Source organism: Crocodylus porosus, unplaced genomic scaffold, assembly GCF_001723895.1.
Source record: "Crocodylus porosus isolate Cpor-Errol unplaced genomic scaffold, CroPor_comp1, whole genome shotgun sequence".
In the NCBI taxonomy this organism is placed as follows: domain Eukaryota; kingdom Metazoa; phylum Chordata; order Crocodylia; family Crocodylidae; genus Crocodylus; species Crocodylus porosus.
The window spans coordinates 100,333,015-100,360,719 of NW_017728918.1; the positions used below are offsets into that span (position 1 = coordinate 100,333,015).

The 27,705-nt window shown below is 41.4% G+C and overlaps 1 protein-coding gene across 2 annotated transcripts in view; it reads left to right on the forward strand.

Moving 5' to 3' along the window:
• The window catches only part of NKAIN2 (Sodium/potassium transporting ATPase interacting 2), a 971,195-nt gene that overhangs the window by 438,746 nt on the left and 504,744 nt on the right, over window positions 1-27,705 (forward strand). Inside the window, exon 2 of one of the 2 annotated variants that reach the window (XM_019537983.1) lies at window positions 16,574-16,711. The exons of the other annotated variant lie outside the window; for it this stretch is intronic. Within the exon in view, the coding sequence (XP_019393528.1) occupies window positions 16,574-16,711 (138 nt within the window). The remainder of the gene's footprint in view (window positions 1-16,573; window positions 16,712-27,705) is intronic. 2 annotated transcript variants of the gene reach the window in all.

Below are 27,705 nucleotides of genomic sequence, written 5' to 3' on the forward strand. Positions count from 1 at the left end.
CTCCGGTCAGCTCTTATTCACATTTTCTGTGGGTATTTATTCTACAGTCTCAGGCTGGCTCTGAGAGAGGTCCATCTCCTGGATAGATGCACAATATCCTTAAGGTGAAAGTTCCATTCTGCTTAAGGCATTGTCAGCCATGATCCTCATTGCAGAGCTGTAGGTAAATTTAAGAGATGCTGAACCAGGCACCTTAAAAATGAAGTGACTCTGCCTTCCTACAGGATAATGAGTCAACCACAATGTAGAGTGCTAAGAGCTAATATGATCTGCTCAAGGAAGCCCATTTTACTGAAGGGATGCACTGTAGTATTCTCAACTTGTTAGTTCTAGGCAGATGGCTTTAAGCCTAGGTAACAAACAGAGTTTAATTATTAACAACTTTCCCAGTTATTACTGACATCAATTACCTTTCACCTACACTAGGAAAATGGTTTGCAAAATGTAAATCTCTCTTTCTAGATTATGCCAAGGCTTAATCTGTAACCTGTAAAACTGTTAGAATATTCTAGCAGGACTGTTAGAGAGAGAGCTTTTCCTAAGGCCAAATGAAGTCAGGCTTCTACTTACCCTAGTTTAGTATGAAATGAGTGGCAACAAAGTAGGAAGCTTTTTGTGCTTCAGCTCTGGAAGGAATGAAGTATCTTTATCACCGTTGCTTTATGGGCAGTCTAGTGTATTTGAACACAGGTAAAACCACCCTGAGGCCTAGGGATCAGTTATTTTGGTTGATATTGTTATTGCATGGCTCTTATTCTTGATGAGATAGGAAAAGGTTGCTGCCAATGCTCCCAAGATTGACTGATTAATGAGAATTCTTACAGAGCTGCCTTTTCACTCAGACAAGATTTTGTGGATGATTTTTTAATGGAATTAAATCTTGTTAGAAACCGATGTAGACTCCTTGCCTTTATTGCATTTTATCTGGATTTATAAGGTGTAACTACTCTCATAACTTGGCCTGCTATGTATAGTTTGTGGGTTTTTTTATATCAGAGAAAATTGTTATATTGTCAGATATCCCAAATAAAAAATGTTCTGTTTAGTTCTCAATATATTGTTGCTCCTATTTGAGTAGAGGCACATAGTTAGCAACATTATTCTGAAGTTGATTTGACTTCAGGATAGATTTGCACATTGTAGACTAATCAAAGTAGATATATTTATCTGAGGTAGATATATAGCACGTCAAGTCTCATTCAATTAATCTCCAAGGTGAAAACCTACTTTGCCTCCTATTTGAAAGCCAGGGTCTACCTGAATTCATACTTTTTTACATACTTTTTCTTGTGAATTTGAAAAATAACTGTTTCAGCAGTCCATTCTCTTCTGCTGTTAGGTCACATGTGCCTAGATTAACTAAAGGCATTTTGGTGCCAAAGGATACAAAAAAGTGCCTAGTAAGATTTACCAAGGCCCTTCAATGGAAGTTAGGCCCCTAAGAGTTAAGCACTTTTATAAATTCTGCTAGATACATATTTCTGTTTTTAAATGCTTGAATGCTTTTTGTAAGTCTAGTCAATGCTCCTTAAAAATAGAAATCATTACCAGAGACTGCAAGTCACTCCCATATTCATTGTTCCTTAGACTCAGACCTATGAAAGCAAGTAACATGTGCACATGAACAAGTTTCTTAGACTTCTTTATGTAATTTTGTCAAATTATGTTTCTTATGAAATAGTTTTTGTGTTTCCTGCCTGTAAATAGTATCTAAAAAGTGTACTCTATTACTGCTGAATGATTATTGGAGTCCTATGCCATGTGAGCAAAATACCTTATATTAAACTATCCTTTCATGTGTAAGGAATAAAATTAATTTCAGATGTTGACGTAATTTATCAGTTTGTGTCTGAGTCACTTAGGTAAACTTTACCATTTCAATCTAGAATTAGTAGAAGGTATGGATATCTTATTAAAAACATACATTTGTTACTTTTGCAATGTTTATGAGTAAGAAATCAAATACTGTTCTCACTAACCAGTTCTTGTTAGAATAATATCTTTAAGTTAATATTTTGAAAGATAAGCCTGTAGCTGAGGCTATAGTATGTGATACATAACATCTTGAGTAGAATGTGTCCCATATGGTTGACTTTTAAAATTTTCTTATAGTGGTCCAAAATGATGTGATTGTCATATTTATCTAAGTGTTGCTACTTCTTTCTGGCTGATGTACCATAGGAGTGCCAACATTTCATATTAATCATCCCACAAAAAATGTTTCTGCAAGTTCCTTTTTTTAACCAAACTTTGATTCATCCCATTTCAGTTGAAGAGACTTAAATGTCTACTTTTAACTACATGCTTATCTAAATGTTTTGATGACCAGAAAAACAAAGCAGTGGAAGCAGGGGGAGGCTACCAAGGAGGAGTATACCTACTTCGCCCGCATTTGCAGGGAGGTAGTTAGAAGAGCCAAAGCAACTACAGAGCTGAGGCTGACAACACAAATTAAAGACAACAAAAAGTCTTTTTTTAGGTATGTAGGGAGTAAAAGGAAGGCATAGGCCAGTACAGGACCCATACTGAATAAGAAGGAGCAATTAGTGACAGACGGGGGGGACAAAACTGAGCTAGTCAATGAGTTTTTTGCCTCAGTGTTTCTTGAACAGGAGTCAAGATAAATCCCCTAATGGTTTCTTAGATGGGCATGAGAGGGCCACTAGCCCACCAACTGTTGATGCTGACTTCGTGCAGAGTCACTTGGATGGACTGGATGGGTTTAAGTCAGTAGACCCAGGTGACCTGCATCTGAGATTACTGAAGGAATTAGCTGGTGTCATAGCTGAACCACTGGCACGGCTGTTTGAGCACTCATGGCACTTGGGTCAGACCTGGGAGGACTGGAAAAGGGCCAGTGTGGTCCCTATTTTCAAGAAGGAGAGGAAGGAGGATCTGAGTAATTATAGGCTAGTCAGTGTCACCTAGATCCTTGGAAAGGTCTTTGAAAAGATTATGAAGGATTATATTTGTGGGAGTCCAGCGGGAAAAATAATGCAGCAGGGCAACCAGCATGGATTTGTAGCAAGTAAATCATGCCTGACCAATCTGGTTTTGTTTTATGACAGGGTCACAAAATGCTTAGACGAAGGAGTAGAGGTGGATGTCAATCTTAGCAAGGCCTTCAATACAGCATCTCATCCCCTTCTCAAAAATACATTAAGAGGCTGCAATATAGATGTTTACACAGTCTGGTGGGTGGCGAATTGGCTTAGTGGTCACACCCAGAGAGTGGTAGTGGACAGGCTGGTATCGACCTGGAAGGGTGTGGGTAGGGGGGCCCTGCAGGGTTTGGTCCTTGGACCTGTACTCTTCAATATCTTCATCAGTGACTTGGATGAGGGTGTGAAGTGTACTCTGTCCAAGTTTGTGGACGATACTAAATCCTGGGGCAAAGTGCACACTCTGGAGGGTAGGGAACGATTGCAGGCAGACCTGGACAAGTTAGAAAAGTGGGCACTACACAATAGGATGCAATACAACAAGGACAAATGCAGAGTGCTGCACCTAGGGTGCAAAAATATCCAGCACACCTATTAGCTAGGAAGTGACCCTCTCAGCAGCACAGAAGTGGAAAGGGATCTCAGAATCGTAGTGGACTCCAAGATGATCATGAGTTATCAGTGTGACTAAGTCATCAGCAAAGCATCAGTAGATGCATGACAAATAGAACAAAGGAGGTGATACTTCCGGGTCAGATCACAGTTGGAGTACTGAATCCAGTTTTGGGTGCCGTACTTCAAGAAGGATGTTGATAGACTTGAGAGCGTCCAAAGAGACTCATATGGTTAGGGATTTATAGGAGAGACTGAGAGACTGAGGGCCCTGAACCTCTTCAGCCTCCTCAAGGGAAGTCTGAGAGGTGATCTTGTGGCTGCCTACAAATTCATTAGGAGAACGCAGCAAGAGATCGGAGATGCTCTGTTCACCAGGGTACCTCTTGGGGTAATAGGGAACAATGGTCACAAACTGACAGAGAGTAGATTTAGGCTCGATATCAGGACAAAATTTTTCATGGTAAGGGTGGCCAAAATTTGGAATGGGCTTCCAAGGGAAGTGGTGCTCTCCTTTACCTTGCGGGTCTTTAAGAGAAGGCTGGATAGGCATCTGGCTGGTGTCATCTGACCCCACCGCTCTTTCCTGCCTAGGCAGGGGGTTGGACTGAATGATCTGTTCAGGCCCCTTCCAATCCTAGCATCTATAGTATTAAATTTACTATGACTCTGAGATTTTATTTTTATATAAAATAACTTGGTAAAGTTGAATGCAGTATTTGTATAGAAATTGTACCTATCCAAGTCAATAATACGTGCAAAGATTCCATCTATCTAAATATGGGAAGTATGATATGCACATGGTTTTTAAACTAGATTTGAACATTCCAGCTGAGTCTAATTCAGTGTGCAGCATTGTTTCCTGTACATACATTTTCTTCATCATTTAAAATCTGTTAACAAAAATGTAACGATTTTCTTTTTATAACATTGTGCTAAAGTAATTTTGTGAAACAAAACAATAGGAGAAATAACTTTTAAAAAATGGAAACTACTCAGAGTGAAATGAAAACCATCTTTAACTTTTCTTCTCTCTTTTTTTATTGCTTAATGCCTGGAGTAAACTGTCATTCTCGGTTTTGTGGATGTTGGTGGTTTATGGTGTTCTATACAGTATCAGCTTTTGGTGAAATGGAATTTTCTGTTTATTTATGATGTCAGCAAGTGTCTCAACTTATATAGAAATCTTCTTCACTCTCCCTTTCAAGCATCAAATCTCTGCCATTGTGGCTAAGTACAGATAGTCAAAAAGCCCAAGTCTGAATTGATTCAATCTTTGCAGGTTCTGCTAGATACATATTTACCTCGGGTCATGCCCGCAGGGCTGTGGAGACCCTGGGGTAGCAAAGCAGGGTGAGAGCCCAAGCTGGCAGCCTGTGCCTGCCCTGGGTACAGATCTGGGGGCATGGGTCCCCTCTGGCTCCCAGAGTGTGCATGGCAGCGGGAAGCCAGCCCCCTCCATTCCCCTGTCCCAGATGAGCCACCCGTGGCCTGTCCTGATGTCTGCTGGGGCCCTGCAGGCACACATTGTGGCCCTGGGCCCCAAGCCCCATCCAGCTGGGCAGCAACCCCAACCCTGCCTAGCTCCTTCCCTGCAGAGGCCTTAACCACTCTTTCCACCCCTTCCCTGCTGGAGCTGCTCTGCAGGCTTCCTGGGGCAACATGCATATACATACATGCATGTGTCGCCTCATGTCTCACCACCTGTCTCACTAGCAGGCAGCCGCCAGACAGTGTTATAACAGGATATTGCAGGACTTTAAACAAGTATGTTTCCTAATATATCAGCAACATAATAATGAAACAAAGTTAACCAGGACAACAGTAAGTGAGAAGTACCTGTATTTCTCTATATAGTTTCCTTCATAAGTTTCATTTTTTATGATTAATTTGTTCAGTTTTGCCCGCTTGATAAATTATTGAAATTAGTGGCCTTATACTTCCATTCAGGAAGGCAATGGAAGATTTTAGAAACAAATGGCAAAAACATCAGTCAGGGGTTATATAGAAATACTTATCCTGCCTAAATATTCTAGATATACTTCTGCCCTACATATACTTATCCTGAGCAGTTGACTTCAGGTGTCTAAGTTGATTTCCATAGTCATGTATTAGCCAGAATGATTTGAAAGACATGCTTTACTCTGCAACCCTCGGGGGCAAGACATTAAGTTCAACATTTTCAAGTGTGTATCCCTAAATTTAGGAATGTAAATAAATATTCTGAGCTATACTGTGGTTGTGAAAGTTGTTGTCTCACTTAAACAACCACTTAAATACCTTAAACTAACTTATAAACAAAGGCATACAACACATATATAATGCACTTTATTTTTTTTTTATCACAAAGTTTCTATCTTAAAAATCGTGGGTTATTGGGAATAGAGTGTTTGGAGTATCAGTCTTTTTTCCAGTTTGGATTTTCTGTTATAAATCATCTTTTGACTAGTTACTCCTTTGCGGTTCCTATCTGAAATTCTAGTCCAAACATATGTTTGAAGAACTGCATCCAAAATTTGTCTCCTTCACCTTTCGAAATTCAGTTCTTAGCTCCCTGAAGATCAGTAATATTGTTAACCTATTAAAAGCTCCCTTGTAACTGTAACAGGGGCTCCTACTTAGTAGAGGCAGGATACAGACTGCAAGCTCCAGAGCCCCAGGATGTGAATTGTGGGCAGCAGGGACTTAAGATATTGGATTTGTTAAGAGAGAACATGTGCCTCGTCAGGAGTGGGAGAGGTTAGGTGATCAAAAGGGGGCAGAGCCAGGGATTATGAGCTGGATAGTTTGGCTCAGACCATAAATGGAAAAGGAGCTTTCTGGACAGAACCATGGAGTTACAAGCAGTGAGTAAACCGTGAAGAGCTAGCAGTAGCCAGTAATAAAAGGAAAGGCACTCTTGGACAAATGGCTTTCATTGGTGTTTGTATTTTTCCTTAACTTGTTTAGGCAAGGTATTCTCTGATATTTAGCAGTCACACCATCAGCACTGGGGATTACTGGGGAGAAAGGAGGCCTTTGAGTGCACTCCGGTAGAGCGCAGGGTGGGTTTGGTTTTTTTGTGGGTTGGTAAAGCTAAAGGGGAGCCAGTGGGAGCTAACTAGAGGCTGATAAACTATGGAAGGACTGCTTAGACACCAAACTCCTGAGGAGACAGGATCAGGGGCAAAAACCCTATGACTTGTATGGGGGTTCATTAAAGCCTGAGGACTTGAGTGATAATAGGAGCAATGTAGAGAAACTGATGAGCCTGATCATATAACCAAATCAGTGGACCTGAGAGAACAGGAAGAGGACAAAGCAGATTATCTCTTGTTCCAGTTTTCCTGAGTACTTTCTCCTGCTTGTCACCCACACTTCACATTGGTGCTTAGCTGTACAATAAACCAAGATGAAAGTAGGATATTTTTCTTTCTCTACTCCAATGTGCAAGGTGAAGTGGAAAGAAAGACTTAGGGACCGGATCCTATTCCACTTCTTGAGCAAGGTGGATAGCTGCGTAATTCCCTGTATTACACTTACTTTTGTAACACATCATCATCTTAGCCTTAGGACTAAATCACAAAAAGCAAGCAAACAGGAAGAGGACCTTCCTTCTCTATTAACAGGATATTCAGAGCTGAAGCGGGTTGGAACAGTGTAACAGTTAGGCGCTTAAGTCTAGTTAGGTGCCCAACAAGTAGAATAGAATCTGGGCTCTGGTTCTCATTTTCCTCCCTCATTTCTCACTTCACCATGTCTCCACAGTGTAAGCCATGATGATCCTTCACTGCCCAGTGTGAAGTTTACCCGGTCACTCTCAGCTTTTCAGGCTGCTCTCCCTTTTAACCTCAGGAAGTATCTGTAGGGATCAAAGTATTTGTGATAATGCGAATCAATCTTATAGCACAAATGAATCTGTGGAAGTAATTGTATAGCCCCTTTACATTTTTGCCACTGTTCTAAAAACAATGTACTTTTTCCTTCTTGTGACATGGAAACCTGTGCCACATTTTTAAATGAGTAAACATTATAAAGTTTCAAAGGGCATGAAACGCTCTTTAAAAGTTTGAATAGTTCAGGATTTTGAAGTCCTAAAATTGGGGGAGGTTCTAGTTTAGAAATGACTTTAAAATGGAAGTCAGCAATGTTTTCCAGTACAGCGCCACAATGACCGTGCTCGGATCTGATTGGATGGGCATTAGGACCTGGCCACTGCTGCCATTTCTCTCTGCCACCGAATTGCACTTCGGTAGAGTAAGTTCCGCCCCATTGGACCCCATGCTGCCCAACTGCTTCATGGTGCAGGGAGAGATCCCCCTCTGCCAAAACCCTGACTATGGCTGGTACAGGAGAGTTTCCTCTTTATCTAATGGACAGAATCCCCCACCACCAAATGATGCCAAAGCTATGGCTCCACAGGCCAGAATCAAAGCCTCCATAGGCTGGATCCAGCCCAGTAGCTGTAGATTTCTGACCCCTGGCTTAAAATACAAACTTATTCTTATGTAATGGTCTATGTGAAATTTTAATTTTTAAAGAATTTGATTTCCACCTAGATGAGGAAACCCAAGGGGCATCTAGAATACCTGCATGTGACTTAAACTATTAAAGGCTGAAATCCACACAGACACTTAAACAGCATGATGCTCTGCATTCCTCTACCTGACATGTATGCACCCAGTTCTGGGAGTGGAATTTACAAACCTGAGTTATGCACTCAAGTAATGATTATGCAGAGTTAGGGTAGGGACAGGTGTAACATGTGCAACATTTTAAAAAATGGAGCATTCAACAGTGGACAGATGTGTAGTCCCATGCTGCACCCCCCACACACCTAGCTGGTGAGCTTCAAAATTGCTGCAGCTGCATAGAGAGGAGGGTGGAGGGGAGAAAAGCTAATGTCATTGAGCAGTCTCCTGTCTACACTGCCTCTGCCCTCTACTTTTTCCCCTCTCACCCCCCCGAACAGTGAGACTAGAAGCCCTATATCATGTACTCCCAACCCCCTTCCCCAGCTGTAATTCCACAGCACTACATTAAAACTGGGAGATCAGAGGAATACGAGAGCAGGGATCCCAGTTGCAGCAGGGTATCCCAGGGCTCCTGGGCTGCAGGTTCTGAGGACTCCCAGTTCTGGTGGCTGGGCCCTCTGACGCAGCAGAGGTGGATTGAACTGAAGAGTGCTCACTGACACAATTGCCCACTCTGCTTCCACACTTCGTTTGAGAAATGGGGAAGAGTGGAGGACTAGGCCCTTCCCCGTCACCCTCCATAGGATGTGCAAATGTAATAAGAAGCTCTTCATTTGAAGCACTTCTAACTAATACTTGGTTATTTTTTAGAACTTCAAAGGTTATGCATGTCTGTCTAGCTCACCCTCTGAAGCATTTCAAATGTTACATCTGTTGATGCCCTTAGATGTCCAAGAATGGGATTCAAAATACCCTGCAGAGGTTATTGACACCTGCCAACAGGTGTGGAAATATTGATTTAAGTGTATGCAAGCCAGAATATTTTGGGCTAATTAAATATGGCTAACACAGTTATGTGCTACTTGGTAACCTGACAATACATCTGTTTTCACAAGCTACAGTCTCATTTCAAATTAGTGTCCTCACTGATTTGCCAGCTTCATCGAAGCAGTGTTCTATATAGCCAGTGTGAATTCACAGAGTCTCCTTGACTTTTCTTGCTTGCTGGGGCCAGGGCCATCCTGGGGGGACGGGGGACAACAGGGCAACTGCCCCAGGCCCCACACTTTGCAGGGCCCCACGGAGTTGAGGGAGGGGGTGCCGTGGTGACTGCACTGCCACCAGCTTCATATCCGGCACCCCCTCCCTCCCCCACCCCACCGCCAAATCCACCACTGGCTTCCTCACGTCTGGGGGCAGGGCCCCACACAGGCTTGTTTGACCCAGGCCTTGCACCCTTTTTGGGTTGCCTCTGGCTGGGGCAGATCTGTGCTATCCTAGCTCTCTTTTGTGCTCAAAGTGTATAAAGGCTGTTCTCATCTGCACCTGAATCCAGTGACCCACAGGTCTGCCACTGCTACCTGGAATTGCAGGGTATAGGGATGCCCTAGCTATGTTCCCTCTTACCTCAACAGAAGGGAGGAGGGCTGAGGGTTAGTAAAATTACTGCGCCTCCTCAAGGGATAATTCATGGACTACTTCACGTTGATAAAATGTGAACTAACTGGATAAGGCCCTAATTGGACTGTTTGTGTCTATTCAGTTTTCTGTAGCTAATACCAAATGAGTCATCTGTAGGAAGTAGTAGTGAGAAGGACAAAAAAGGCTGTGGCACCTTCCTTCCTGTCATTATTCATATTGTAAGCCAAATTCTTCATTGAATTCACAATGCAATTCATGAGAATTATTTCTGCCTATCTGCAGGCTGGCTTTGGCCCTGTGTCTTCTGGTCTCTAGACAAATTTGCTATTTGAATAGCATCTGGCTAGAGTTTATCTGTGTAAGAATCTGTTATTTCATGCTGTAACCATCAGTTAGGATGGATCTGATTGTACTATGTACTGTCTGACATTGTATGTTCAGAGGCTTCTACCAAGGTGCCTGATGTAGCTGAGACTAAGTGAGCCATACATGATTTGTAGGAAGTAGTAGTGAGGAGGTGAGTTCAAGGTGCTTCTCAGGTGGGTAAGTTCAAAGGGATCTGAGAGGGTCATCTGGTCCAATCTCACAAACAAATATAGGGTTCACTGTTCCTAAACCACCTAAGAGAATCATCTTTCCAGTTGTCCTTTGGAATACCTTCAAAGAGGGTGATTCCACAACTTCTCACGACAGTTTTTTCCATTGTTTAGCTATTCTTATAACTAGGAAATTTATCCAGGAATCTAAATATGTTATGCTTTGCTGAATTTTAAACCCTTTGCCTCACATGGCAAGAAAAAGCAGTGCTTCTTCATTCTCTTTATGGTAACTTTCAAATACTTGAAAATTGTTACTCCCTCTCATTAATCTCCTTGTCCCGAAACTAAATACACTTAGTTCTTCTAATCTTATTCCTTATGGTTTGCATTGCATTCCCTTTAGCATCTTGCTAATGTGTTTCTCAACTCTCTCCAGTTTATTTTTATCTTTAAAATGTGATGCTGAAAATGAGGTACAATATTCCAATTGATGCCTAACTAGTGCAAGAGCATCTGATTACTTACTCACTTTGTGATCTGTCATAACCCCAGATGGTGGGTTGCAATCCCAGTTATCACTCATCCTATATCTGTGCATTTGCTTTTCTTCCCTACATGTGGCCTATATATTTGTCTCTGCTGTTTTAAATTTTATTGGCTTCATCATAGTTTAACCTGGTTCTGAAATTAATTCCATGTTGTTTAGCTGACTAAGGGACTTGTAAACTGTTTTGTGGTCCCATTTGTTAGTGGTTAATTTTAATGACATAATATTTCAAGACTCCATCTCCATAATCCTCCATTCAGCAAATCCTTTACTTCACATCATCTTCAGAACTATACTGGTCCATTTGACTCTCAACTTTCTAATCTATAGACTTCCATTTTAAATAAATTAATTTAGGAAATATACTGGTTTAATAATGGAAAGACACACACACACACACCCCCACACACACACACACACACACACACACCCCCACTGGAATATGTGCACACTCACATGAACCCCCCAGGAAAACAAAGTAATTTATTTAGCACAGACTATCCAATTATTCTCTGTAGACCTGTAAAGATATTTGATAGAAATGTTGGATCTATCCGTAATAAAAATATTATTGTTACACTTTCCTATTAGCCTTGCAGTTGTAGTTGGTATATTGGGTTTCCTGCTTTTCTACATGATTAACTACAGTACTGCTATTTGCCTCTATAATTGGTTCACTTATCTTTGTGATTTCCCACCATTTGAATGATTTGCCTTCTCCCTTGTGTTTTTACTTGCTGAATCCCCGCTGTTGCCGTACAAGAAGTTTGTTCCTGCTTTGCCATTCTCACTTACTCTCTGCTCAGCTGGTGGAAAAAAAGAGTTCTCTGTTCTGAATGAACACTTTCTCATTGTTAAATGGCCACCCGTGCTTTCGGTACAGAGGTCTTTTGTTGATACTCTTAATGGACTTCACGTAGACCTACATAATGCTGCCTCATGACAGATGGGTCTTATATAAAGTGACTATGTTAATACTTGAAACAGCTTTTTCTTTAATGCTAAGGGGACTTGGTTTTCTGTAAGGCTGCTTGGCCTTTTTAGTCATATGAATGCAATACCATTAGCATATTTTACCTTGTTTCCTTTGGGAATCCTTCTGACACTACTGCTGACCGTACAGTGTACCATATTTCATAGATTTCATAGACATTTGGGTTGGAAGGGACCCCGGAGGATCATCGAGTCCAGCCCCCCCACCCCAGGGGCAGGAAGTCAGCAGGGATCATAGGATCCCAGCAAGATAAGCATCCAAATGTGTTTCAAAGGTGATCAAAGTGGGAGCTTGAACCTCCTCAGGTGGCAGTCTGTTCCAAACCTTGGGGGCTTGGACAGTAACGAAATTCTTTCTTATGTCCAGCCTGAACCAGTCACAGTGGAGTTTGTGACCATTCGATCTTGTCATCCCTTGGGGCGCTCTGGTGAACAGTCGTTCCCTCAGATCCTGATGAGCACCCCTAATAAGCTTATAGGTGGCCACCAGATCACCCCTGAGCCTGCACTTTTCAAGGCTGAATAGCCCCATTGCTCTCAGCCTCTCGTCATATGATCTGTTTTCCTGCCCTCTGATCATTCATGTGGCTCTCGTCTGCACCATCTCATGCTTCTCCACATCCTTTTTGAATTGCAGAGCCCAAAACTGGATGCAGTACTCCAGCTGTGGCCTTACCAAAGCCGAGTACAAGGGGAGAACAATGTCCCGGGATCTGCTTGAGAAGCATCTATGGATGCAAGCCAATGTTTTGCTCGCTTTACTAGCCGCAGCATCACACTGACGGTTCGTGTTCATCTTGTGGTCAACCATGACCCCCAAGTCCCTTTCATCTGTAGAGCTAACCAGCGTAGCACTACCGAGCCTATATGCATGGTGCAGGTTTTTCCTCCCAAGGTGGAGAACCTTGTATTTTTTGGTGTTGAACACCATCAGGTTCTTGTCCACCCATTTCATGAGTCTGTCCAGTTCCACCTTGATCACCCTCCTGTCCTCAGGTGTGGATGCTTTACCCCAGAGTTTGGTGTCATCAGCGAACTTGGCCAGTCCACTTCTGACACCAATGTCCACATCATTGATGTAGATGTTAAACAGTGTAGGGCCTAGAACAGAGCCTTGTGGGACCCCACTGGTCACAGCACACCAAGACGATTGGGTCCCGTCAACCACCACCCTCTGGGTCCTACCGCAGAGGATATTGTCTTCAGCTATCCTGTTAAGGATGGCCTGCTTGATAATCTTTTCCAAGACTTTCTCCAGGATAGAGATCCAGCTAATGGGACTGTAGTCTGCCGGATCTACTTTCCTCCCTGAATTAGTTCTACAAAATCCTAGGTGACTGGAGATCAGAGACTGTCTATCTTTGTTTATGATTCGTATACAAAAATGCCAGATGGGAAACAAATATAAAATGGACTTCAATGCAAAGGGGTTTTTGGTTTTGTTTGGGGTGAGGAAGGGTTGGTTTAGTTTTCAGTTTTTAGAGAGCGGTAGAAATATAGCAGTCATTATTAGGGCTAGGTTTTTCAATCAGAAAGCTGAAGTTCAACAGGTTTCAAACATAAACTGCCTCAGGTTCTTTTGCAGATATTGGTTGTAGCCATATTGGTCTCAGGACATAGGCAGATGAGGTTATTTGGGTAAATGTGATATCTTTTATTAGACCAACTGAATAGCTGGAAAATATGGTAAAGCATAGAGAGGTTATTGGATATTAGGCAGACTATAATGTGCCATAAATCTAGTGTCTTTTGAAAAACCAAGGTCCTTTTGAAAATTAAAGCCTAAAGTTAGGGACAGACATTCAAAAAGCCCATGCCTAAATTGATTCACTCTTTATGGGTTAGTGTAAGCTGTGCAACTTAAACTGATTAAGAATTGGACAGACATTCTCTGTTAAATCAGGAAATGTGGCCACATGCCTGCAGTGGCTCAAGCCAGAAGCTGGGAGGGGGAGGGAGGCACTAATGCCAGCCAATGCCAAAGGGGAGGGAAGAGAGACGCCCTCCGAGGTGCTCACCCTTCCATGCTGCAGCAGAGGGGGTGTGGCCAGGCACCAGCAGGTGATAGCACAACGCACAGGATGCCAGCCACCACCATAGGGGGTGGGCAGCTGCTGCCAGATTGAGGAGTCGGGATGGGGGCAAAGTCCTTTCTCTGGTGCAAGCATGTATTGAACACAACAATTTGCAAAGTATACAACTTGAAACTACCACAAATCTTTGCCTAAGTTAAGATACAGCCCAGTAAAACACAGCATACGCAAGTTAGTCTAACTTAAAATGTAAAGTAGGAAGACGAAAATTAGTTTTACTAATCCTGAGGGTAGAGTGTCTCCTTACAGCCAGGCATTCAGACAGGCTTTGTTTAGGTATTCCCACCTTATACACATTCTGCTTTATAATATAAATGTAGCTCTCTGCATTCTTTGGTGAAGCTATCTGCAACTTCCCTTAACTACATCTCCAGCATATGTGATGATTGTCAAGCCTTTGCCAACTTCCCACCTCTCACTTTGGTCCTACAGGCCTTATCTCTGGTCTCATAGGTGCAGGACTTGGATTTGCACACAAGGAACTAGCTTGCCTTTCCCCCTGCCTCCCCCCACCCCCTTCCAAGACCACTGTAGAATTAATCTTCCCCCTGCCTGGCTGCAGGCAAGCTGCAGAGACAGCAACCAAACCCCTGGAAGTCCCAGGGGGAGAGAAGGGACACAGGAAGGAATTAACACTATCCCTGGCTGGCTACAGGCAAGCTGTAGAGGTGCAGCTGGGGCTCGCAAACTCCAGCTGTAGTCCCCAGGGTTTGCCAGTGCAGAGTGAGGGGAGGGGACGAAGGAAGGCATTTTCCTTAGGGGGCATGGCATGTTAGTATCTGGCCACACCCTGCCCCTGCTCTGGCTAGAGAGCAGAAGGTAGGGGTCAGCCTAGCTCACTGGAGCAAAGAACAGTGTTCCACATAGCCCAGAAAGCATGCTGGGGGATGCTGGGGGAGTCAGGTTTAACTTAAACCAGCAAAGGGTCTGGAACAGACATTGCATAAACCAGTTTGACCCAAATCAGTTAAGTCTGGTACTACTTTCAACCAGGTTTATCTCAGACTGGTCTCAACCATTTTCAAACTGGTTTGTGTGCACTGAATGTTTATTCTGTTACAGGTTTAAACCAGTTTCTAATCACTTAAACTGGTTTATGTGTATTGTCACTAGCCTAAAAGAGCAATATTTGCCAGTAGTTCTCAAATATTTAGCACTTTCCTGCTTTAATGAGGAAATATTGAGATACGTTAGATATTATCACCTGGCAATAGTCAACAAATGCTGGGGTTTTAAAATTTTAAGTTATTTTCATAGATGCCCATCTATTATTTCTCCTTTTTCGCAAGGCCTTGTCAGTTTGAAGAATAGTTGTTTTTTTTTTTTAGTGAACAGTAAATGGTGCACGAAGATACTAACTTTTACATTAACAAAGAGGTGGCTAGAGAAATGCCTAATGAGTTGATCAACTGAACCTGAACCAATATTCACCTACAGGGTTTTTGTAGAATTCTATATAGAAGTACCTTGTTTTTGCCTTTCCCTCTCCTTTTTCCTTATTGCATTATAATGGTTCCACATATTAAGTCTTCTCAGAATTCCAACTAAAGGAATCAATCTCTAGGCAAAGTGGTTTTCACCAGAGGAGTTTCTGGTTTTTGTGTTGTTTTTCCCCAAGAGTCTCTTTCATTTTATCAAAGCTTTTTGGATGTGCGGTCCTGAACATATATCTCCTTTCAGTGCTATATGTTACTGAAATACCTTAATACCACAATGCCACTTTCACATACTCCTGAATTCAGAAATATGTGCCTATATAAACAAAGTATTTTTCTCTTCTTTTTTTTTTATCCTCATCTTGCAGCTTGTTTGGCATCAGTCACCAACTCCGCTCCTTTATTTGCTTCATAGGACTTAAATATTTCTAAAAAAATGAATTCTCTAACCTAAGGCTCATGCAAATGTTTGTATTTGTTGTGTAATTTTTAGAGCAATGATGATGTAATTCAGAGTCTCCAAGGCCACTTGTCATCAGTGACATGTTTAATACTAGATTTGTTTATAGATGATTTTTTTTTTTAATATTGACATAAAAGAAAATATGAGGTTGCAAATGAGGCACTCACAAGCTATGTAATCTAGAATGCCAGAACTAAAGCATTTAATTTTGTAATTATGCTGTTGTATAAAAAAGGAAGGATTAAGAGTGGTTTCAGGGACTGGTATATGTAAAAAGTAGATGGGTGTGACAGATGAACCAGGGAAGCACAAAACTAGGTCAACAAGGGAGGCCTAGGGAAAAAAGAAGTGAAGAGGTTCTTCATTGGGGATGAAATGAAAGAAGGCTGGACAATCGAGCTTGCCGAAAGCTAAGAAGTGGTTGAGGAGATGTCTTTAACCTGCCCCCCAGCCATGCTCTTTCAGTTCAAGCCACTACAGGAGGTACAGCAGTTGCTAGTGTATATGACAAAATGATTTGTGCTGCTTCTGCTGTAAACACAACATCCCTGTGAATAGCTTTAGTATCTTGGCAGAATTGCCCACATGAATATTTCAGCAAACTGAGTACAACTCGGTAGTCTGTCAATGGGAAATACTGCTTTTACTAAAATAAAGGGTGAAACACTAAGCATGTTTCATTCCAGTATGGATGGAACTTGTGCTTTTTTTAAACTCAGGGCAATTTTCTTGTCTTTGGGGTGGAGGTAGGGGAATAGCCTCACAGCTATGTGGGATTTTGTAGGGGGGCTCCCTCCTCCCCCCTCCCTTCAGACTGTTCTAATATCTTTGTTTTCTTACTTTTTGATCCTAGGTTTCTGTGCTGGAGAGGCAGATATTTGATTTCCTTGGTTATCAGTGGGCACCAATCCTGGCAAATTTTGTGCACATTATTATAGTCATACTTGGCTTATTTGGAACCATCCAGTATAGACCCCGCTACATAACAGGAGTGAGTATCATTTGTATTTTCTTTGCAGAGCAGGATAGAGATGGGAATGCAAATGGTATGATAAAAATGGGAAATTAGTCTTCCCTTTTTGGGGGGAATTAAATATATATTTCACCCTTGTTTAACCTGCATTTAACCTGTTACTACACTGTTATATGACATCTGCCATGATTAAAACTGCTGAAAGTGACAGCAGCTGAAAATCAATATAATGACACAATATGAAAATATTCATAGGGCATGAAACTTTATTAGAAGAGTTTGTAAAGAAGTGTGGGATCCCTGAAGGAGAGACATACAGCAACTAAAAATATTGTACCTCCACCCAGCCTAAACATGCTGGACTGTACTTATTCATCTATTATTAAAGTTGTTAATTATGTGGCGTTAATTGATGTTTAGAATACCAAAAATATGCCTACTCATTATGAATAAGTCTGTCTCTTCCCTCCAAGGAGATTAAAAATAGGATATGACACCTGGGCATTACAGAACAAGAAGTTATTCTGTTGAATGAGTCTTGATCACATCTTTTTATCACATCTGTCTTTTCTTTGACCTGCTTGAATATCTAGGGAATGACCTTCTGAGGTCCCTTCCAACCCTAATTTTCTATGATTCTAAGCTCTGCTATGTACTCTAACAATACAAAAAAGAAAAATCTTACATTTTACTCAGACTCTGCTTTTTTAAAAAGCACAGTCATCATCAGAAATTGTGTTAACTCAACATCATAATGGAGATTTTCCACAGGCCTGAAGATAAGAAATAACTAAATTGCCGTTTCATTATCAAGAGATTCGGAGATGTCATACGTACGTTGTTTGTAATGATTCAAGTCGGACTCTGGGGTTTTGTCATAAATTTGCATTGGGTTAATGTATTGTTATGCTGCCCTTTGATAAGCCCCAGAATAAGTCTGTGGCTGCCCAAAAGACATTCTCACTCCTGATTCTCTTGCTGCTGCAGAATGGAAGGGTTATAGCTGCCATCAGTTTATATCCAGGTCTGCAGGGCTCACAGCCACAACTTCCACACTGCTTTCTCTCTAATGGTCATACAGATAACCTGTCTGAAAACTTATGAAGCCATTTCATACCCCTGAGCTGTAGTTCTGTCAAATGATCATAAAAGTAATGTATGCATGTATGTTAATGTGTAAATGTATTTTCCATATATGGAGAAAAAGTGGGTGGATATACAATATGTGTGTATACTTGCACAGAATTACATTGTGTAGAACATACATTATTGACAACTCTTACAGTTTTATTTAAATTCTTGTGATATATGGAATTTTCCTGCAAATCCCGTATCCAGCTTGAAGCTTCTTTTTTTCTTTTTTAAATATTTTTTGGTAAAAATTCAGTTTCTGATTTTTATGTTGGGGTGGGACACACCTCAAAAATGACAAAAGTACATCCTAAGTGCAAGCTAAGGAAACATCAGGCAACTAAAAATAATCTAATATTTATTATTATAAAGCTAAATAACATCTGAAAAGAGCCCTATTTAAAAATAAATACACATTTTGCATCCTTGAGAATATTAGAACTGGAGAATATTAGAACTGGCCAAATGAGATTTAAATGTTTTTAAATAAATTCCTTTGGGAAAGAAGCTGCTTGTTTAATATATATAAAATATATTTTTAATGAAAAAAAGACAGGAAACAAACTGTTTTTAAGAAATAGCCCTCTTCAGTAGGACCAGACAAACTGTTTTGCAGGAATCACAAGTACATCTTACATCATGATGAACTGTAGGAGACAAGGATTTCTTAGGGTGATTTTTTTTTATATATATTGAACCATGTAGTTGGGATAAAGTTAGACATTTTCCAATGCAAGACATTTTTGTCATGGCTCTGGTCAGGGCAAGCTAGGTACAGCATAGTGGAAAAATAGAGGGGAGGGACTGAAAGAAGTTCTCAGGGATAGCATTCATACAAGAAAAGAAGATGATAACTACCTATCAAAAGGAAGAGGGTTGTTCTCACCTTTCTTCTCCCCGTTGTGTGGAAGGAATTCAGGAATTGTGTAAAATATAATTGCCACAAACCTGTTATTGGTGTTTAGTCCTTGGTTCGTAATGTCCAGCCATCTTACGGATTTTTGTTTCCAAGTTTGCCTTTTAAAGGTGTTAAGTAGATTTTCCTGGAGTATGAGGATAGTGAGGTCAGAGGGGATTGTTCCGTGAGAAATGTGCTCCTAGTGGTGTATATATGTCTCCATCTTCTATGTTTTGTTCTTTGGGTTGATCCTGGTGCATAGTTGCTGGTCCTGTTTAGTTTCACCCACAGAGTTGCCATCAGGGCACTTTGTGCATTGGATCAGGTATATCACATCTCGGGAAAGACATGTAATAGGAACCATGGATTCTGAATTTTTGATGGGGAGGGGGAAGGTGTTCATAGTAGGTTGATAGATACCACATTAAATTCTTGCCTCCGGCATAATTTCTGGACCATTACAGCTACAACATCACACTTACACTATCAGAATGAATTAGAATTTTAAACTTATAGGTAGTCTTCAGTCTATTCCCATGAACAGCTTGAAGTCCTCAATTTGTGCCATTTATATGAATCCATCCTTTTCATATTTTCATATGCCCTCACCAGTTAGTCGAAACAAGTGTTGTAATCCATCTTCTGTTCATCTTCTAGCTGGATTGGACTTCTAATAGAGTTGTTTTGTGGATATTCTTCATATCTTCCAGAAAGACTCTGAAGCTGCTACCTCTCCACTTGTAGAGTAGATGGATAGAGAACAACTTTATCCCAATGGACAGCTACTGAAAGAAACCTTTCCTCTGTTACTGCAGAGGCTGTGTAATAAACATGTGCATTTTAGCCAGTAGCTAATTATAAGGGATATCCCAGCTACACCAGTTGCTAAGTGACCATGAAATGAAGCTTCACTTGCTCTCCATTTAGTCAGTCGACTTTAATGTGCAGCGAGTGTTTCAATTCTGCTGTTTCAGTCTTTTTGGAGTATATCTGACACTAGGGGACAATGGATTCTTGCCTTTCATGGACATAGTGGATTTATACCATGTGTTTTAGTATCAAAGCTAGAATATGGAGGAAAGTGAGTATTTGAAACCAGGAAATGAGCAACCAGGAAAAGGAAACCGGGGAGAGGGAGGCGGTTAGCATGAAAAACTGTGGGACTTGTTGCATGGTAATTTTAGGCAGCTTCTGGATCTGTTACCCTGGATTGGCTGCATGTTAACATCTTTAAGTTGTCTAAAGCACTCGCTATTTGGCTCAAGGGTATGCCACTCTATGGCAGGATTACTTCTAAGCTGGATAACCTTGCTCCTATTCCATTAAGATGTGGCCACTCCACATAGCTGTTCCACCCCAGTTGAAGTCTTCCAGTATCCCAGGATGCTGTGGCCCTTCCTGAGCCAGGGTGAGCGGGGATGCCAGGGGCCCAGTGGGGCTGGCCTTATCTGCTTGCTGGAGCCCTTGAGCATCTGGCAGACTTAGTGCCTCCCACTCCTGCAGAGCAGAGCAAGCATCACAGCCCTGGATCACCCAGTGGCTGTAGTAATTCTTATTGTCTGGACTGCCTCACTGTTACCACTGGGCAGAGCGAGTGCAGATCAGGCAGCAGCAGGAGGCACTGCGACCACCAGGCACTCAAGGACTGCAGTGCTTGCTCTGCCCATTGGAAACTGTGAGCTGCTCCTGCCTCTAGCTCCTAGTTCTGCCTCTGTTCACCCAAGCCTCTAGTGGCAAGTCATAGCTGTACAGGTGAAGGACAGGCAGAAATGGTTTTTTACCTTAAGGTGTGACTGCTGCACTAAGCCAAACAATATGAAATCAATTAACATCTGTGTAGCTTACAGAATAAGGGGTAACAAGGCCTTAAGATAGCAGTCCCAGAAGACTGCAATAATATTATTTTCATTATTTCAGGGGTGGGATCTTCAGGCAGATTCTGGAGGGTGGAGGGAAGAAAACTAGTGTTACTGCAAGTTTTTGCCTACTATCAGCTCCTTTGAATGGAGCCTGTGGGATCCTTAATCCTCCTCAACCATATTAGTATCTGCAGTATTGCTTTCTTATGTAGCACTCTCTAATAAATTTTATTTTTATAGAGCATTCTTCATAAAGGGTATCTCAAAATGTTTTCTAGAGACAGTGAATCACAGGTTAAAAAGAACAGAAAGGTTTTAAGGTCAGAGTTAAAGAAATGATTCAGTGGCTCGGGGAGTAGGGAAAATGAGTTTCAAACAAATAGAACACCACAAATAAATGCATGACCTTGAAGAGTTGCAAGAAGCAGAGTGGGTATGAGGAGGCCAAAAACTGCAGAAGGGGGGAAGCAACACATAACTATAGTGACACAACTCTAGCAATATTTTCACTGAAATAGGAGATAGTGGCTGATTCAGAGAATGAGTAACGGTAATGATAGTATTTTAGGGGAATTATGCTATGGCATCCAAAGTGAGAAAACTGAGATTTAGGCAGATTGTAAAAGATTCGAATGAATTGATCGACAGCTATAAATGGAGATGACAAATGTGATGTTCTAGTCTTTACCTACCAAGGAGCCTGGGTGGATGCAAAGCTGCTGCTAATACACCTTTTATCCTGGTATGGGCTTTGCATGGAGACTCAGTTTCTCCCGCATGTCAGTGTGCTGCTAAAAAAGCTGATCCAGGATTTTGTAAAGCTAGTTGCAGGAGCAGTAATCAGTACTATAGGCTAGCAGCATCCAGTGCTACTGCACCTCTATTTCCATTTATTTCCCACCCCCTCCACTGTGGAGGACAGAGCACACTATGGGAGCAGCAGCAGGGTGCTTTTTTTTATCTGGTAGAAATATTCCCTTTCCCTTCCATCCTCAGCAACATATTCCTTCCTTCTCAATCCCTCCCTTCCTCCCCAACCCACCACTGCCACTACTGTTGTTCCCAGGTGACCCAAAAGTGAATGGGGGTTAGCCCTAGAGCTGTTTCTGTCTCGCTCCAGGTGGGCTGCACCTAGAGCCATGCTCAGCCAGAAACAGCAGTGGCAGCAGGAGGGTTCCCTTCCCTTCCCCTGTGCCTGCTCCCAGGCTGGCAGGGGACACTTGGGGGGAGATGGTGACCTGGAACCTGACTACTGCTGGTGCTGTACCCAGACGAGCCCAGGTCCCTGCAGAACCCAGCTGCAGCAGGCAGGAATAGTTCTGGACCCTCACCCCAGTCCTGCCCTGGATCATAAGGGGACAACAGCAGCAGTGCGGGGAGGGAGAGGGTGGAGGGCACTGGAAGTGTGGTGCTGCTGAACATGAAGAAGGGAGAAAAGAAATTCTTACCTGCTTTAGGGACTGATGTGCAGTTGATCCAAAGACATAGCTGACTGAAAAAGGAATGTGTCTGTGCCATGTCACCTGCTCTGGATCTGCCCCTGTACTGATACATACATATACAATCCCCTTTGCACAGTTTGTCTGAAAAGCAAGGAGGAAAAAAAAGCCAATGAATGCATATGTTGGGGTTTTTTCTGCTTCTCATTCTGACTGAAGAATGACTCAACTGCATTTATCCATTTGAACTTTACAAGGTGCAAAGTCATACACTTAGGGGCAAACAACATGGTTCTTGGTTAAGAGAGAGAAGTGCATAAACTGCAGACAACTGAGGTAAAGAGAGACCTGAGTGTATTTGCTGATTGTAGGATGATCATGAACAGCTGGTTAGACGCAACTGTGAGAAAGGCTATCTTGTTTAATATTCCCTAAAAATGCATTATACTTGGTTGGAGCAGGGAAATCTAGCACCATTGTATAAGGCATTGTTAAGGCCCATTTAAAATACCATTCAAAGTACTGATCAGCACTGTCTAAAGATAAATTTAAACTAGAGCTGTGCAACTGGATGGCTATAAACTGGTTATGTACAAATTTAAATAGCGAACAGAGGTGCCAAGTACATGGGAGCCCAGCAGCCTTGCCCCTCCCCCCCCCTTGGGAAGAGGGCTGTCACCTGAAATACATAGAACTTTCTACATGTCCATCATCGGGCCCCCCCCCCCAATCGAAAGTAAAAGTTGATGCCTGTGATAACAAATCAAAAGACTTGTAACTAGCAGAGAAGTAAGTTTGGAATTGCCTACCAATCAAAGAATTGGAATTGCTTTATGGTCAAACTCAATAAGTGTATTGTAGGGATAACATGATAGAATAGGAAGTCCTTGGTTTAATAATTAATGCCTGAGATGTTGAATCAAGTATTTACAGTTCCCAGGTTGGGATACAGAGGTCTCTTGCAGTGTGGTAGATATCTGGGAATTTCTATAAAAGCGAGGAAGAAACGTTTCTGACTCTTGGAGGTTTAGGGGAATGACATTTTGCCGTCTTCTGACAGTGATCACAGCTAAGGGTAAGGTTTTTGACTAGGGTGCTGAGGTAATCCTGCTGGCTCTATATAAAAGTCTGAAGTCTTTTTTGCGAAAGCCTTGTTTCTCTGGTCAGGAAGGACCAAAGGAACAAGATTGGGGTGGGGATCAAATTTGGAGGGGAAGGAAGAATTTTTTTTACCGAAGTACAATACGCAAGGACTACAGTTCTTTTATTCCAGGGTCCTCTGACTGTGTACTAATTGAGTGATTGATTTTTTTTTTTTTTTTTGGTCATTTTAATAGTAGGGAACTGGCAGAGCTCTAGTCCTTAGCAAGCTTTAGGGTGTTTCTGGTGTTCTTGCTTTTCTGCCTTATTATCTTGTTTTGATGTAGTGAATTTGGGGGATCCTTAAGTAAGCAGTTTCTTATGAGTGGAGGGGATTGGACCAGGAAACACCTTGTAGTTCTATGTTCTCTCTTTTATAAGAGCTGTGTTCAAGGGGGGGCTGTAGAGGGGCAGGTGCATATATTTGCACTGGGTGTGCTATTTTTGCCTCCTCACAGAGATGACACACTTGTGGAAGACTCACAACCTGTAGAGTTTAAGAACAGGAAAGCAAAGTACAAATTTATGTTGGTCTGCTGCCCTGGGGTGAAAGTAGAAGGAACGTAAAATGGAGTGATGTTGAGATGAGTTTTGGACTATGATATGTGAAGAGAATATTTCAAAGAGAAAGACTTGGCAACATCAGTTTTGCCCCAGATCAGATATCAGGAAGTTCTACTTTTTCTTCAGCACTTTTAGTCATTTTTGTATTACCTCTTAAGAAGTTTGGAAACCATTCTAGATGTAGGTCTAACAATGAAGACCAGAGTAAAGGAAAATGCTGGCAACATGCAAGAATTCTAGAGGTATAACTTTTCCTTATGGAACAAAAGAATGGTAGGGAAAAAAGACATTTGGAAATGAGGAGTACAATTTTTGGCCTTTTATGTAAGAGAGAGGAGACAAAAGAACTGTTTTGCTCAGGAGAAGAATTACGCTTTCTTTCTAAAACTGTAGTGATAGGGAATTATAGTAAAAACTAAAGGCTATTTCTTTAATTAATGCTTACTAAATGTTAAATTTTAAAAACTAACACAGGTTGTGTGAACTCATGGGCAGGATAACAAAAATGTTATTTGTGACACTCCTATGCTTTAATATGTTTTATAAAATCTCCATGTTGGCAACTAACAATAAGAAATTTAATTATATTAAACATTAATGGGCACTCATATGGGTCTCTGAAATACATTTATAAAGAACATATATACCAGAAAGAAAAAACAAAGATCTCTATTCAATGCAAAGTACACTTGCATCCAGGAAATTTTTTTTTAATTTTTTTTTAAATCTTGTGCAGAATAGTGCATGGCTGCAGTAACTCTTGCAGAACAGGACAGATTATCACTGGTACATTACTTAACATGTAATTGCTAATATATTTTAAAAAGGAGGCAGCACTTACCTTATGTCTGTGTTCCTTGCAGCATCATCAGTCTGCCAAAACCTTAGGTCTTAAAGAGTATAGTTGCACTAACCCATTACTCTTTTAAGGCAAGGATTTGTCAAGGCCTCTGTGCCTCTGGGGGTCCCACTCAATGCCATATAGTAAACTTTATTCCCAAATTTTACAGCATTGCAGGAAGTATTTCAATAATATAGTGAGCTACACCTCACAACATGGTATCCACTACATAATCAAAAAAATTAAAGTGACAGAATTTTGCAGCCACCATCTATAAATGTGTATATCAGGGTATTATCAAATAGCTCCACCACACTTCAGCCATTCCACAAAAATGGTTACATGCAAAACAAGAACAAAGTGGAAACATAAATAGTTCTGGAATATCAATAATTCCATTTCTGTTTTGCTGAAAAAAAAGTTCAGTGGTTTTCCCCCAAGGAATCTTGTAGGACAGGATAACACAAGGGATTTCCGGTCCTTTCCCCAAAAATATAATTACTTATGGCAGAGGAAGGCAATCTCTTCCAGCTGGGGGACCATATGATTCATGCTGGGGCAGAGGTATGTGGACAGGCTGTAGAGGAAGCCATGTGGCAAGGGGAGAGCAACCACGCGAGTGTTCCCTGCCACCAAATGCCACTGAAGCCCCATGTCTGCAGGCTGCAGGTTGCCAACCCATAACTTATGGTATGAGACAGAGCTGCTTATTCTCTACAATTTCTAGTAATGTGACATTGCAGGGTGCATAAGCCCTGCAATCTCCATCCCTGGAAATTTTCAAGCACAGGTTAGGCAGACACTTCACTGAGGTCCAGGATGATTGTGCCTTGAGCACAGGTCTGGACTAAATGACCTCATGAAGTGACTTCCTCTCGTACTTTCCTGTGAGCCTCTGATTCAAGTTTCTTGTTTTTAATTATTTGCTATGAATAATAATGTATAGAAATGTTTTCTCTGTAGCTTACACTAATATTTTTTTCACGAGTATTTTTAGCCTCAATTAGAAAAATATAACAGTGATTTTTTTTTTGTTTGTTTCCTCAGTAGATGACCAGGACTCTTAAATTCAAGTGTCTATCCAAAGTATCTTTTAAAATAAAATAGGATATAAAAAACATTTCTGTAAACATTTTCTCATGATTCGCAGCAATTTTTTAAAAAATATTCTACTGCCATCTTTGCTAAAATATTTGTTGAAAGCTAACACAAAAGGGAATTGAACAAATCTGAAGCAAACCTATTAAAATTCTGAGTGTTTGGATTTGTGCTTAAAGGAAACATTTTGCAGTCGACACACAGCTCTTGCCATGGCATTTCTAGTGTCTATCAGCCTTAGTCAGATGGAAAATTTACTGATTCTAGCCTTTGGATTTCTATTTTAATACTTAATATTCCAATAGAAACCAAAAAAAGTTTAGATAAACATTAGATTAAACAATGGTATTGGTATTGGATAAAAAGTTAAATAATAGGTACATTGTCAAGATTGAGAAGCAAAAACAGGGGAACGTCAGTACCTGACAATACAAGAAAATTTTGCCAAAATAGTGTTTTCTTCAACTTGATAGAATGTAAATAGTACACTAAACGAGGAGGACCAATTGGGAAGCACTATTTTAATTACAAGACTTCATAGATTCCACTGTAAGCTAAAGACTTCAATGCAGAACCGTGAATTAAAATCTGTGTGGATGAGAGTAAAAAGATTCTAGTAGATATATATTATTTGCCACCTTATCAGAAATATGACACTGAGTATATAAATGCTGAGCAAGATCCAAGTGTGGTTTGACTATGGATAAAAGAAATAGAAACAGGTCTACACCCTGACCTTTTATTTGCTTGTTCTTCAAAACACACACATACACACACAAACCACATTTATCCCGAAGTCTGTCTGGCTACCTGTGACAGTACAATATAGATTCCCCCACAACCAAGGAGACTCAAGAGCTGCAAGGAGGGTGGCATGCAGATTGGTAGTAGTTCTTCTTGAATTGCTGAGTTCTCCAAATTTCCCTCCAGTCTATACCCCATATTTATAAATGACCTCAGATTTTCATTTTATTTTGTTGTTTCACTGAACCTTTTGGCACTGGGCAGAACCAAATCTCTTAGAGTCATAGAAAAGTAGAACTGGAAGGGACCCCCAGAGGTCATCTAGTACAACCTCCTGCCTGAGGCAGGATCTTCCCTATCAAAACTATCCCATACAACCGTAATCTAAACTCTACATAAGACTGCCCTCAACCCTGACACAACATAGACACGACACCTTAACCAGCCACAGCTAAAGCAAAGGAATCACAGTAGTCCGTATGCTGCTTCTATAAAATGCTAGTATATGCTCAAGACGTACTGTATAGAGGGCTGCACCCCACACTGCAGAGGAAGGCAAAAACCCACACAGTCCATACCAGGCTGACCACGGGGTAAAGTTCCTTCCTGATGTCAAATATGGCAGTCAGTCTGACAATGAGTTGGAAGCTCCTCCAGCCAGGAACCTCCAGCTTTGCTCCTAACAGGAGAATCAGCACACCCTAGTTGGCAATCCCCAAACTTAGCTGTGATCAACACCCAATGCCCCTAGAGAGGCTTAAAAACACCCTGACATGTACATCAGAAAAAAGGCAGGAGGGGAGTGGGGGAAGCAACCAGCAAAGTCCAGAAGCATGGGAAATACCCATGGTGGGAAATAGGCATAGCTGCACCTAAATCATCCCCAATAAGTGGTTGTCCAGTGTCTTCTTGAACACCTGGAGTGATGGAAACTCCACAACTTCCATAGGCAGTCTATTCCGCTGCCTTACTATTTTCACAGTGAAGACATTTTTTTGGATATCCAGCCTAAACTTACTTTGCTGCAACTTCACTGGTCCACATCCTACTCCTCTGCAGCAAGAGATAAAAGGTGCTTTCCCTCTTTATGATAGCTCTTATCATGTCCCCTCTTAAGCACCATTTCCACAAGCTGAACATGTCTAGCTCCTTCAGCCTCTCCTCATATGCCCTTGATCATCTTTGTTGCCCACTTCTGGAGTCTCTCTAACTTCTCTATGTCCTTTTTAAAATGTGGAGCTGGGAAATTGGCTTCGTGGTCGGACCCAGAGGGTTGTGATTGATGGCAGTCACTCATC